The sequence below is a fragment of the Cebus imitator genome, unplaced genomic scaffold (genome assembly GCF_001604975.1).
Source record: "Cebus imitator isolate Cc_AM_T3 unplaced genomic scaffold, Cebus_imitator-1.0 Scaffold23, whole genome shotgun sequence".
NCBI lineage: Eukaryota > Metazoa > Chordata > Mammalia > Primates > Cebidae > Cebus > Cebus imitator.
The window spans coordinates 2,750,152-2,763,738 of record NW_016107338.1 but is presented as its reverse complement, the minus strand read 5'-3'; the positions used below and the strand labels follow the sequence as shown (position 1 = coordinate 2,763,738).

Here is a 13,587-nt window from a genome sequence, read left to right as displayed (position 1 = left end):
GGGATTACAGGCATGCGCCACCATGCCCAGCTAATGTTTTTGTATTTTTAGTAGAGATGGGGTTTCACCATGTTGACCAGGATGGTCTCGATCTCTTGACCTCGTGATCCACCCACCTCAGCCTCCCAAAGTGCTGGGATTACAGGCTTGAGCCACCGCGCCCGGCCATGGAGTTTCATTTTTGTTTATTCAGCACCTGGCAATGCCTGGCTTGCATCAGATGCTTGCTATTTCTATGTTGCCTGAACGAATGATCGGAGTACCAGGGTCCGAGCAGGACATAAGAGGATGTGGCTGCAGACGAAGGGAAGGGGAAAGGCTGGCTCAGGACCCCTCCTGCAGCTGGCCTGGAGGATGTTTTCTGGCCAGGAGCCCAGGAGCCAGGTGGAGAACAAACTGCCAAGTCCCAATACCCACCCAGAGTGCCCACCCAGCTTGGATAAGAGCTGCTCCAGCCCTTCAGCAATTGCTTCACTCACGCTTGATGCCTCTGCCCCAGATGACTTCTTCCAGAACAGCAGAATAGATGGTCCCTTCCTAGTGCAGGTGACAAAAACCAGGCCACCCTAGATACACAGATACTGCTCATCATGGTCATGGGAAACAATCTTTAAAAGATGAATGCCATTTCCAGCATCAACAATGAATCTTGGAATTTAATACTGACCATGAGCCCAAAGAAGCTGATGGATAATCTCCTGAAAAATGCCTCTGTAGTCCTCACAGCCAAGTGGAAACCATGCCCATCCCCTGGTGCGCAGCAATGGGTCACAGTGTGGCCCAGCAAGAGATCGGGGAGGGGGACAGTGCAGCCACCAAGCACTCACTGAGTCCCAGGGAGTCAAGATGGCAGCCTCCAGGAGGCCACACTGGGCCCTGAGAAGACAGGGAGGGAGAGAGCCCAGAAGTCACACTGGGCAGGTGAGGGGAGAGGCACACCTCAGGAGGTCACTGGCCCCGCCACCCTGTGAAGTCAGCTAGGAATGGTTTCCCAGAAGAGGAAAAGAACCAATCACTTTGGATTTAACCTTGAGAAAAGGATGACCCTGAGGTAAAAATGAAGGCTTCTTGGAGGAGAAGGGACACATTCAGAGAGCTGAGTCTATCTGTCCTTCAGAGAGACAGGATTTGCAGGGCCTTATGAACCTACCCCCAAGGGCTTGATGGGCCTGATAGGACTGATGGTGGGAAGTAGAAAGTTGAGCCTTCTGACTCCTGCCCTTGAAGTTTGCAATGCCAGGAATCACATTGGAATCACCCACAGAGCTTTAAAATAATACCCAGGCCTCAGCCCATTCCTTAGAGACTCTGATTTAATATGGGTATAGGATGAGGCCTGGGCATCATCCCAGAAAGTTCCAATGTGCAGCCAAGGTTGAGAATTCCTGACCTCACCTGCGTGTGGCCAAGAAACAAGCACCCCTGGTCCCAGCCCCTGCTCCATCTGCCTCTGACTTCTCCTCTCCTAGGGCCCAGGCTCACCTCCCCAGGAGATGCCCAAGCCCAGCACCAGCCCACACCCACCTCCCCTTTCTACACCCAGAGCCGCAGGAAGATGGGATGTGTGGAGAGCACCTTGTAAATGCTTGGTCATTCCTCATCCGTCACACCCCGTGACTGCCACTCCGAGCACGAATTGCCCTCTGTTTTTCAGGAGTGAGTCAGTGCCACTACCCCCAGACCCTCAACTTCCTGAGGACCAGAATCATAATGTCTGTGTCTCCTCTCCCTCTATTTCAGAAACAGAGCTAGAAACAGAGAAAGCAGGCGATAAATAACTACCAGCCCCCTACATGGGTTTTCTTCTTTCATCCCTGCAATGGTCAAGTATTTTTGTCCCCATTCTAAAGATGAGAAACTGAGGCTCCGGGGTTCCTGGAGGTGGTGCCTGGTCTCAGGTCCTAGGACAGACAGGTGCTGGCTTGGCTAAGAGGTCAGGAAGCTTCCAAGCAGGGAGGGGGAATGCAGCAGTGTGCAGCGCTATGGTCCTTGAGGATCTGGTGAGACTGCTTCCCTCAGCAGTCCGATTCCAGAGGTGACGAATGGGAAAGGGTTTTCTTCCTTCCAGTCATTGCCTTTAGCTAGACTTGGGCTGAATCTCCCTTGACCTCCCTTACTGATATTTTCTTCAAATGCCCCCACGTCAGGGAGGCTGTATGTGCCATGCCATTAGCAAAATAGTCACACCCTCCTTCCTCCCCCGTATCCTGCCACCTTTCTCTAAAGCAGTGCCCCCCAGAGTGTGGTTTTTGGGCCGCTGCCAGCCCCTAAACTGTTACCTATCTATAACATACTAAGTACAGAAATAGAGAATAGGTATTTAGAAAAGACCGGCATGGTGGTTCACGCCTCTCATCCCAGCACTTCGGGAGGCCAAGGTGGGCAGATCACAAAGTCAGGAGTTCCAGACCAGCCTGGCCAACATGGTGAAACCCCATCTCTACTAAAAATACAAAAATTAACTGGGTATGGTGGCATATGCCTGTAATCCCACTACTCAGGAGGCTGAGGCAGGAGAGTCACTTGAACTCAGGAGGTGGCGGTTACAGTGAGCCAAGATTGCACCACTGCACTCCAGCCTGGGCTACGGAATGAGAGTCCATATCAAAAAAAAAAAAAAAAAGTTTATAGCAATCTTTCCAGTAATTCATTTTAATTGTATTTTTTTAAAGTATTGGTCCTCGACAAAACTGGACACTTTACAAAGCGATCCTCACCTGAAATCATCTGGGAAACACGGCTCAAAGCCCTTGCTGCCAACCAACACACACGCTTGTTTGTGTCTGCTGTTCATCGTCTGCCTCCCCAACTCCACTGCCCACTCCACACAGCAAGGATTCACTCAGCTTTGTTCACTGCTGATTCCCTGAGCCTAGAACAGCACCTGAACACAGTAGGCACTCTGTGCATATCTGATGAGTGAAGAAACAGGTAAATGAAGCAATCAACCTCAAGTAGATCCCATAACTCTCCGGTCACTTTTGGTTATTGAATCTCCATTCACCAGGTGCGGTGGTGTGCACCTGTAGTCCCAGAACTCAGGAGGTCGAGGCAAGAGGATTGCTTGAGGCCAGGACTTTGAGGCTACAGTGAGCTCTCATCACACCAGTGCACTCCAGCTTGGGCAGCAAACCGACACTCTGTCTCTAAAAACAATGAAAGTAAAGAAATAAACTCAATCCAATATCCTTCAAAACACCAAACTCACATCTGGTTTAAATAACATCTTCTCCCCAAGCCCCACGCTGGCTTCCCCATTTGGAACAGGCTTGGCTCACTGCTTACCAGCAAGGCTTGAGGTTTGAGGGAAGCGGATCTCACGTAGGAGCATGAACACCCAACCATCCTGCTGAAGAACTACAAAAGGACCTCCAAAGGCAACCTCTGGAGGACAGTGTGATCTATCTCAGTCACCTGCTCCCTCTTCCCCTATCAGCCACCTCCTCCAGGATCAGAGGGCAGGGGGTGGCTTCAAGGAGGCAGAGATCTTTTTAAAAGACTGGACCTCTTCTGGTGTGAGGAAGGGAGGCATCCAGGCCTCACTTTCTGAAGGCCTTTGCTGGAGGGCCGGTCACTCCCAGGAGGTGGTGATGCCTGGCATGATGATGTCTGCCATTGCCCAGGTGACCCGGTCTGCCTTGGCTCTGCCAGTCTACTTAACCTGGGCAGCCCTGTGGCTCCAGCCTCCTCCTCCACCCATCTCTTGGCACCTTCTCAAAACCACAGTGGTTGCTGGACTCTTAAATCTTCCAAAAACTGGAAGGAACCAGCAAGGTCTCCCTGACCTTTTCTTATTGGGCCCTCCCATCTCACCCTCCCTCCTGGCACACCTGCCCCAGCTCCAGGCAAGGAGCAGGGTGGGCCTCTGTGTTCCCAGAGAAATAACTCTGAGTGCTCCCATGGTGGCCCCTATGACATCGGCCTGTAGGTGCTCTGGCCTGATGAGGTTCTGGACTGGGGCATGAATGCCAGTCTCTCCTTGTAGTGCCTGCAAGTGATTCTTTTGGGCCCTCCCCGAACTTTCCTCTGTGGGGCAGCACTCCTTTCTTCCCAAGAGGCTTTGCAGCCCCTAGGGGACTGAGCCTGAGCTTCCTCCTGGTTCCCTTCCCTCACGTAGACCAGGAAGGGGGTTGGAGCACTGGGTGCTGGGTGGTAGAGGCAGGGCCAGTTCTGCCTCCTCTGAGAGGCCCTGAAAAAGGCCTCTTCCCTGATGCTAGTGACTCTCTTCAGACTGTGGTACATCTTTGTCCTCAACTTTGAGTGTGTGGCCATCAGAAGTCCCCCCACCAACCTGCCACACCTAGTCATACTTGGTGTCATGTTGAGAAACTTGGCCTTTATAGGGGATGGGGTGGGAGGGTGCTGGTAAAAAGTTCAAACAGAGCAATGGTCAGATTGGGTTAGAAGGAGGAGCTCCCTCCAAAGGCAGTCTGGCGGCCAGCATGGAGGCAGAGACCTCACCATCCTCAGAAGGGCATCTGGTCCCTCCTCTAGCTATGCCCCTCCCTATGGGATGAGAACTCTACAGAGCCAAGGGGTCTCACCTGCCAGAAGCCTGTGCCCACCTTTGAGACCACCCCTCCCGCCACCGAAGTGTCCAGTTTCAGAATTCCCAGCCAAATGGCCCTGAGCCCACATCCAGCACCTGCCTGGGCCTCTCCAGGGTCAGTCCTCCCAAGGGCACACCACAGACCTTATTCATCACTCCAGGCCCAAGAAGCAGCCATCCACCACTCTGCCCCTATTTACAGAGCATGTACAGACTGCAGTGGCCACATGTGGGTAAGAGCCAGAGTGGGCCATGAGCCAGAGGCTTCCATTTTTTCTCTTGCCCCAGCCTTGTAGATGTTACAGTTTAGACCTGGGGCAGAGAGACCTTTAGAGCACTGGTTTCTCCACCTTGGAATCACCTGGTGAGCTTTAAAAACTACTAGAGTCTGGGTCCCAGGTTCTCCCATACTGAGTTTATTGGTCCAAGGTGAGGAGTGAGTTAGGGGCTTAAAGCTCCCCAGGTGGTTCTCATGGGCAGCCAGGGTGGAGAGGCGCTGCTGTAGAGACAGTGCCATAGTCCCGGTCAGAGAGAACAAGGGGAAAGAGGACGGTTTGCTCTAGGGAGTGGGGAGAGGGGCTCCTGCGTGGGTGAACCGAGTGGCTATGATGGAAAAGGAGGGGCTAGAAAGCTTCTGTTTGGAGGACAGAGCTGCACATGTGGGGTCTGGGGTGTTTATTGAGATATCCATGGGGAGATGCATAGCAGACAGGTAGATATGTGGCCTGGATCTCAGTTCAGAGCCCTGGGTCTGAGGTAGAGTGGGAATTCCCAGCACATAAATGGCAGCTGAGGCTGTGAACTTAACTTTCAGCCAAGGGCATGTGGACCAAGAGGAGAGCATCAGTTATACCCCCAAACTCTATCCTCTGTCTGTCAATCTGTTCCTCCATCCTAGGCCAGAGTCAGTTTAGCAGTAGAGGGGCCTCCATAATTTGGGGGACAAGGGTCTCGGATCAGTTGGCCTAGAGCAGGCTGGTTGTGGGGAGACCTTAACAACGATCTGCTCTTCTTTCCCTCTCGCTCCACCCTCACGCCCACCCCCACCCCCACCCACCACCTGCCCAACCCATGCCCTTCCTTTCCTTTCCTCCTCCCACCTGCCCCCACTTTGCTTTGCCTGTCCCATCTCCCTCCTTGACACCCCCTTCCCTACCCCAAGGTGAAGGTCTGGTTCCAGAACCGCCGCACCAAGCAGAAGAAAGACCAGAGCAGAGACCTGGAGAAGCGGGCGTCCTCGTCAGCCTCCGAGGCCTTTGCCACCTCCAACATTCTGCGGCTGCTGGAGCAGGGCCGGCTGCTCTCTGTGCCCAGGGCCCCCAGCCTCCTGGCGCTGACCCCTGGCCTGCCAGGCCTACCTGCCAGCCACAGGGGCACCTCCTTGGGTGACCCCAGGAACTCCTCCCCTCGTCTCAACCCGCTGCCCTCGGCCTCGGCGTCCCCCCCGCTGCCGCCCCCTCTGCCAGCTGTCTGCTTTTCCTCGGCCCCGCTCCTGGACCTGCCTGCTGGCTACGAACTGGGCTCCTCAGCCTTCGAGCCATACAGCTGGCTAGAAAGGAAAGTGGGCAGCGCCGGCAGCGGCAAGAAAGCTAACACTTAAGACTCCCACCCTGTGACACTGAGTCCCGAGCACAGCAACTCCCCAGCCTCCTGTGCCCCAGCGGACTGCACTGAGCAGGCCCCGGAGAGGAGGGGCGGCAGCCACACACTCCTCCCCACCTGCCCCCCAACTCAGAGACTCGCGACCAAATGGCCTTGGTCCCACAGCTTGTGTGTGTGAGTGCAGTGTGCGTGTGTGTGTTTCTCACTAAAATAAAAGGAAAACAATGACAAGAAGGGAAACAGTCCCCACAGCACAACTACTTGCCCCCCAATCCCTTCTATCCCTCTTGTCACTGGAAGGGAGAATGGGCTTAGAGTCAGAGGGGCCTCAGATGGGAGGGGGCAGGGGCAGGGGACTCCCACTCAGTAGAGGCCCATGGCACCAACACGAATTTTTTGGTTAAATATTGCCCTTTACAAGCTTCCCTTTCGAACATCAAAGTACTTGAGAGAGGGAAACATTGTCATCTTGAAGCAGGTGAATGATGAAAGGTGAGACCAGATCGAGAGACAGGGAGAGAGAGCATCAAAGGAAAACCCAAGCAAGAGTCCAAATGTTTAGAGAGGGCCTACCTATCACAAACTGCAACATGAAACCCTTTTATATATATACATGCACACAGCCTGGCCAACATGGTGAAACCCTATCTCTACTAAAAATGCAAAAATTAGCCGGTGTGGTGGCACGCATCTGTAATCTCAGCTACTCAGGAGACTGAGGCAGGAGAATCACTTGAACCCAGGAGGTAGAGGCTGCAGTGAGCCAAGATTGTGCCTCTGCCCTCCAGCCTGGGCGACAGAGGGAGACTCCGTCTAAAAATACACATACATATATTTTATTGCTCAAACAATATGAAATTTTTTAAAGTTAAAAAAGTCTCGCTCAAGACCCTTTTATTCAACTTTTTGTTTTGTTTTGCTTCTTTGTTTTATTTGAGACAGAGTCTCGCTCTGTCGCCAGGCACCAGGCTGGAGTGCAATGGCGCGATCTCAGCTCACTACAACCTCCGCCTCCCAGCTTCAAACAGTTCTCCTGCCTCAGCCTCCTGAGTAGCTGGGGCTATAGGCACACGCCACCATGCCCAGCTAATTTTTGTATTTTAGTAAAGACGGGGTTTCACTATGTTGGCCAAGATGGTCTCAATCTCTTGACCTTGTGATCCGCCCACCTTGGACACCCAAAGTGCTGGGATTACAGGTGCGAGCCACCGCGCCTAGCCTTATTCAACCTTTTGTTTTGCACTAATTGTAGGTTTATAGTATGAGATAGATAGGTCTCATCTTACGTAACTACAGCACCGTATCAAAACCAGGAAATTGACATTGGTACCATGTGTGTGCATAGTGCCATGTCATTTTACAGATTCTTGGACTCACCACTGCAATCCCGATACAGACCTGTTCCATCACCACAAAGATCTTCCTCATGATGCCCACAACTACCCCCGCCCTCCACAGGAGAGTTCCTTGAAAGGACGAGCATTGCAAGACAGGAACCAAAGACCTGAAATGGGTCTTCAGGCGGGAGGATACAGGGTGAGATTTTGACTCTGTGAACAGAGATAACAAGCATAGTCTCCTCCAGTCTGCTCAAGAAACATAGTAGCTGCTGCTTTGGCTTCAAAGTGGCTGCCCTGAGTCACCTGCATCAGGTGCCTGGGGACAGTAAGCCCTAGACAAACGCACTTCTGTCCTTCCCTCTGCTCAGTGGTATGGTTTTGGGAGGAGCTTAGAAATGTAGGTGATCTGGAATCTAGAATGAGGCATGGGGGTGACTGGGGAAGACCTTGGGTCGGGCAGGTCCAGCTACCACCAAGGGTCCACCCTGCCTTGCCCAGCAGACCCATACCACACTCCACTAGCCAGGAGAAAGCATGACTCTTGGTTTCGTGACACGAAGAGAGTTCCTGGGAAGCAGAGGTGAGGTCCTGGGTGGAACCCAGGCCAGGCTGTGCACAAAGATTGATTGATAACTCCAAGTATTTAGTTATACAATACAGGGACCTCCGTTTTACTTTCTGCCCTGGGCTGGAAAGGTCAGTGCAGTCCTGCTGTATAGAACACAGAGGTAAATGTGAGGTGAGAAGTGGTTCTACAATCAGATGCAGAAAGACCAGCCCTCGTTCTCAAGAACTCTCAACAGTATGAGACAGGCTTCCAGAAACCCAGGTCTGTGGGTGGAGACAGAGGCTCAGCTTTTGGGGCTCACAGCCCAGTGGCAGGGACAAGAGAGGGCTCTCCTAAAGGGCATGACACAGGAAAGAGACTAGACATATAGTGAATCTAGTGTGCTGGAGAATCCAGAGAAGGTTTCCTGTAGGAGGTGGCACTGAAGCTGACCAGGAAATAATTCTCTACAGATGTTCAAAAAGATGACAATGGAATTGTGGGGGGTAAGAAGTATCCAGGTATAGCCAGGGCAAGCAGTGAAAGGTGAGATCAGGTTGTGAGAACAGTGAAGAGAAGGCAGGCTGCCAGAAGTTGGGTGTGGAGAGACCGGGAAGAGCCGTGGTGAGGGGTGGGTGTGGGAATGTTGACAGCACCTGAAGATCTAGGGGGAGGAATTGAATTCACACAGTTTGGGGTTGGCGGGAGGAACCGCCTAGCACCGAAGAAGGAAAAAGCCAGCCCTCCCCTCTGCCCTTCTCCCTCCATATCCTCCAGCTCCCAGGTGGCTGGGGCCCCTCCCAGACCTGCTTGCACAGCTCGATGTGGTTTGGTGAGGGCTTGGGAGCCAGAGCCCCAGGCTTCCTTGTTTACTGTCAACCTAGGGGAGGAGAGGAGGAAGGGGAGGGGGAGAGGGGAGGAGTGGCTGCAGGGTAAGGCTGGGCGGCTCTATCCAGCTCCAGCTGGGCCTGAAGTCTCAGAGCTGCCACCAGCAGCAGGCTCAGGCACTGGGCTCCCAGCCTGGCACTGCACCTTGGCCATGGAGATAGACAGCAGGCCTGGGGGGCTCCCCGGCAGTGGCTTCAAACTAGGCGCAGCCCGGGAGCACATGCAGGCAGTCACCCGAAACTACATCACCCACCCCCGCGTCAGTGAGTAGCCCCTCCACCATGGTGGATGAGGTCAGGGTGGGGAGCTGGAGTGGGCTGCCGGTTCCTGGGCCCTGCTTCTTGCCTCAGAAAAAGAGGGGGACCAGAGACCTGGGGAGACCCGGAGAGCTCTCTGTCCAGCAGAGTGATGCAGTGGGGTCACCTCTGCAGGTGAAGGGATGCAGGTCCCCAGCCCAGGCTACCCCAGAGGAGAGGGCTGGGGAGTAGCTGTTCATCAGCCTGATCCTGCCATAACACCCAAGTCCAGAGACAGCTCCCAGTTACCCCTGAGAGTGCTGTGTGTTGTTCGCTTGCTCTTGTGTAAACGTGCATGTGTGAGGAGTGTGCGCCCAAGAACTCAGTGTGTGTGTGGGGGGGTGTGATTAAGTGTACTTGGAGTGGCATGTGTGGCAGTAGAGTGTCAGTGCTCTCAGCCTAATAGGTGCCCCGGTGTGTGTCACGTCAATGGGTGCATGCGTGTGTGTGTTCTGGGAAGGGCATCTGTGCATGAGCAGGTAGGAGCAGGTGTCTAGGGGGTGCTTCCACCTTCACGTGGAGTGAGGAAAAGTGTGGCTGTGCATGCTTATGCACTCAAGGTAAAGGCACGTGTGTGTGTGTGTGTGTGTGTGCACGCGCGTGCTTAGGTGTGATGTGCGTGTGTGCATGTGTGCTCACAGAGCAAGCACGTGTGTATGTGTGCCGGCAGCATCACATATCTGAGTATGACGAGCGTGTGCAGTGGGGATGGTGGTGAGTGTCCAGGTGTGGGGCATGTAAGTGTCCACAGGAGCAGGGAGGTACCCTGGTCAGTTTCAGAGGGAAGGGCCTATATGTGCGTCCTGTGCCTGTCTTGCAAGGCTGGCCCAGATGTCTGGGGCAAGGTCCAGAGGACCAAAAGGAACCCCTGCATCTCCTTGTCCAAGGTCACTCTTCCTGGCCGAGTGAATTCTCAGGCTGCCTTGCTCACTGGAGTAAACCAGCTTGGCCAGCCACAGCTAAGCAGAGCCAGCAACTCCTAACAGGGAGTGTGGCGTGAGGGGAAGTGAGCCTGACACAGCCACCCCTCTCCCTCTGTCCCTCTGTTGCTATTTAGGCCAGAAGAGGAGGTGGGGTGGACTCAGACGGCAGCTGAGGGGTGAGATCAGAGCAAAGGGGCCCAGGGGCGCATGGGAGGAGAGCCCTGGGGTGCGGAGCACCTCCTGAGGCCTGAGGCGGGTGCTGAGGGTGGAGCACATTCCAGCTGAGGAGAAATGGTGAGAATGCGGTGGGTCAGATTTCTCAAAGAAGCCCTGTAGGCCCTGCCCCATGGAGGTGGAGGGAGGATAGGAGGTCCACATTCTCCCTAGGCCAATGCTAGGGCCACTAAGGCCCAGAAATATGCAGTCACTGGCCACTTGGGTCCAGAGCCCAGGTCTGGAGCCCTGAGCTGGGATGTCTGACTCTTGCCGGTCTGTCGCGATGAGCCCCGCTCCCTGCAGGCTGTCCCTCTTCCCTGTGGCCACCAGGGAGCTGCCAGGTCTTGAGTGTGGTGTGGGATTCCCCACCTTCATGCTCTGCTTTCCTTCTTCCTAGAAAGTGCCCCCACCTCCTGACACCCAGGGACCCTGGAGATACCACCTAACCCCACACTCCTCTGGGCAGGATGGCCCAAGCCTGGAGCCACCTCCAGCCAGCTCCTTCCCAGCCAGCCCCTTATTTATAGTCAACATGCCCTGGAGGTTCTGACCCAGACTGGAACCCAGGGGTGGCAGCGCCCCCTCACCCCATGTTTGCATGCCTCCCATGATGCTGGCTCCATATGGCCTCCACCCAGGAGAATGAGTTCATCCCAACAACTCAACAGCAGACCCAGAGCAAAGGTCAGTGCAGGGGAGCCCGTCCAGGCTCTGCTCTCTGCCAGCGCCTGTACTTCTGCTGTCCATCAAGTGTCCTCACAGGATGCATCAGGCCAGCCTCAGCCCAACCCAGATGCCGTCCCACCCCCAGGGGCAGGCTGGGATTCCTCAGTGTACCCCTTTACCCACAGTGTCTCCCAATCCCCTGCCCCCGCTTCCTCCTCAGGTGCTGGGGGTTTTCTCCCTGGGGGCTGTGGACAGGCGCAGGGCTGAAAGGGTTTGGAGATCCAGGGCTGCACCCTCAGTACACTGGCAGCAGGGCTGCTCTGTCCCTCTCTGCCTGTCTCCTCCGCAGCCCGGCCTCCTACTCTGGGTCTCCAAGCACTTGCAGACAGGAGAACTCTGGGTAGAGACAGAGCCCAGGAGAAAAGCTGGGGAGCCTAAGGGCAAGGAGGCCCCAGGGCTGGCTGGGCCATGGGTAAGTCCAGGTGACTTAGGCATTCCCTTACCTGGAGAGGTGGGTTAAGAGGCCTGAGACTTTAAGAGCGATTTCACTGCAGTGGCTGATAAAGGATTGGCCAGAACAGCAGAGGCACCAGAAAGGCTGGAAGCAGCATGGGGAGCTGACTCTGGCAACATCCACCTTGGGAAAGAAGGGTCCTGTGTGCCTCCCGTGGAGCTGGAGTTGTTCCCCAAGGCCCTTGGCTCCCTGGAGCTTCGTCTGTTTGGTCAGATTTGGGCTTGGGGGGTGGAGGTGCCCAGCAGGAGCAAAGATCAGAAAGGACAGGCTGGCAGCCTGGTTGGTGGGATGAGGACAGGTCAGATCCCCGAAGATCCCCCAGAGGCTTGAGTGCCAAACCACTGGCTTTGCCGCCTCGGTTTCCTCAACTGGAAGGGGAAGGAGTTACACGGAGAGAGTCCCAACCAGCAGGGTCTTGGGCTGATGAGCCCTCAGCTTCCAGCCCCTGCCCTCCCTCCCCTAATCCCTCCAGCGGGATCAGGGAGGAGGTGCGAGACCTGCTGCCCTGGGCTTGCCCCCACCCTGGCCTCACGCATGGGCGCCTGTCTCAGCCCTCTCCCAGGACGCTGCAGGTGTGGCTGGGCCAGCGCTAATTAGTGGACCGCGCAGGAGCCCCGCTGAGCCTTTGACAGAAAAGGCGGTAGGGAGGTGGGGGCAGGGAGGCGCTCCACCAGCCAGAAGTCCAGAGCACAACCCAAAGTGTCAGCTAGGACAATGGAGAGGGGGTGGGCCGGGCAGCTGGAGGGAGTGTCTGCAAAGTCTCTGGAAGGCTGAAGGAAGGAGTGCCCCTTGGGTCTTCTGATCCAGCCCTCTAGGTGACCCTCCCAGGGTGGCAGAGTGGCCATAATCGCTGAGCAACGCAGGATACCGTCCTGAACTGTGGTGTGTCCTAGGAGAAACCAGCCCACTTTCTGGGCCTCAGTTTGCCACTCCATGCAAGGGACACATGGAGGTGGGGGTGTCGATGTACAAACAAAAGGCCTGGCTTGCAGTCAAGGACACCCATGTTGCTCAGCCCCCACTTTGGCTAGTGTCCAAACCAAACAGCCTATAAGAAAAGATCAGTCTGTCCTAACAGGAGAGGCAGAGCTCTAAGACGTCTGAGGGGTGAGACATAATCCCTGTAGGTTCCCAGTCTACAGTACTGTGGGGCAGCAGAGGGGAAAGGGCCAGTGGGCTGCAGTGGTCAGTCAAGGGCAAGGCCTTGTAGGATGTGCATAGTCCAGTGCTGAACACAAACAGCTGCCTACGTGGATTATCTGCAATGAAGGGTCCAGCCCATGAAGCGATGTGTTCACCCAGAGTCAGGCCTGGAGGCTGCGAGAAGCCGGGGAAGGCAGCTCACAGCAGAGGCTGATGTGCTAAGATGCTGAGCTTCGACATTTCACCCAGGTCACCCAAGTGGCCTGGCCGGGGAATGCATCTGACTCCCAGAGGGCCTGCGGCATGCACTTTGCAGCTGTCTCTAGGCCCCTTCCAGCCCAGCCCCTCCTCCTGCAGAAGGGCTGTGTGGATCCCCTAATCCTCTGTCCCCCATCACCGCTCTGCTGCTGCCCCCCCTCCCAGGTGGAGTTACTGGCTGTCAGGGTTAATGGGGATTCTACATGACAGGGGCTGTGAAGTGGGGAGCAGCTGTGAAGGAAAGGAGGAAGTTGAAAGACTTGTCTCCGGAGGCGGTGGAATTGGAAATGATTCCCTGGATTTTTCTGGTCCTTGGGCCCCATCCCCTCCCACACCCCCACATCCCTATCCAGCCCACCCACCCTGCATCTTCTCCTCACTGCTTTCTTTCCGCCCCCCAACCCCCAGCCCTTTGGCAGGTATAGCATGCAACAGGCCAGCTCTCACTGGGGCTTATAAAAATGAGGGTCTCCCCTGCCTGCTTGCACAATCCACCAGCAATCCAGACAATCTCATCCAAACACTCTGGATGCAGGAGTGCTGTGGCTGTCTGGAGGTTTTTTGTTTTGTTTTGTTTTGTTTTTTTTGAGATGGAGTTTCACTCACGTTACCCAGGCTGGAGTGCAATGGCGCGATCTCGGCTCA

General features: G+C 55.1%; 2 protein-coding genes and 1 pseudogene across 4 annotated transcripts in view; 2 read left to right on the top strand and 1 right to left on the bottom strand.

Annotated features, from left to right (window-relative positions):
- The window catches only part of VAX2 (ventral anterior homeobox 2), a 33,617-nt gene extending 27,226 nt beyond the window's left edge, over positions 1-6,391 (top strand). Inside the window, exon 3 of one of the 2 annotated variants that reach the window (XM_017522011.2) lies at positions 5,712-6,391. In XM_017522011.2, coding sequence (XP_017377500.1) covers positions 5,712-6,149 — 438 coding nt within the window. In that variant the 3' untranslated portion in view covers positions 6,150-6,391. The remainder of the gene's footprint in view (positions 1-5,711) is intronic. The other variant, XM_037736148.1, reaches the window with a different exon arrangement.
- LOC119470166 lies at positions 3,297-3,369 on the bottom strand (annotated as a pseudogene).
- Positions 6,289-13,587, top strand: part of ATP6V1B1 (ATPase H+ transporting V1 subunit B1) — a 28,061-nt gene continuing 20,762 nt past the window's right edge. The window contains exon 1 of one of the 2 annotated variants that reach the window (XM_037736146.1): positions 6,289-6,325. In XM_037736146.1, the coding sequence (XP_037592074.1) occupies positions 6,299-6,325 (27 nt within the window). In that variant the 5' untranslated portion in view covers positions 6,289-6,298. Of the gene's footprint in view, positions 6,326-8,986; positions 9,190-13,587 lie in introns of those variants that run through there. The other variant, XM_017522010.2, reaches the window with a different exon arrangement.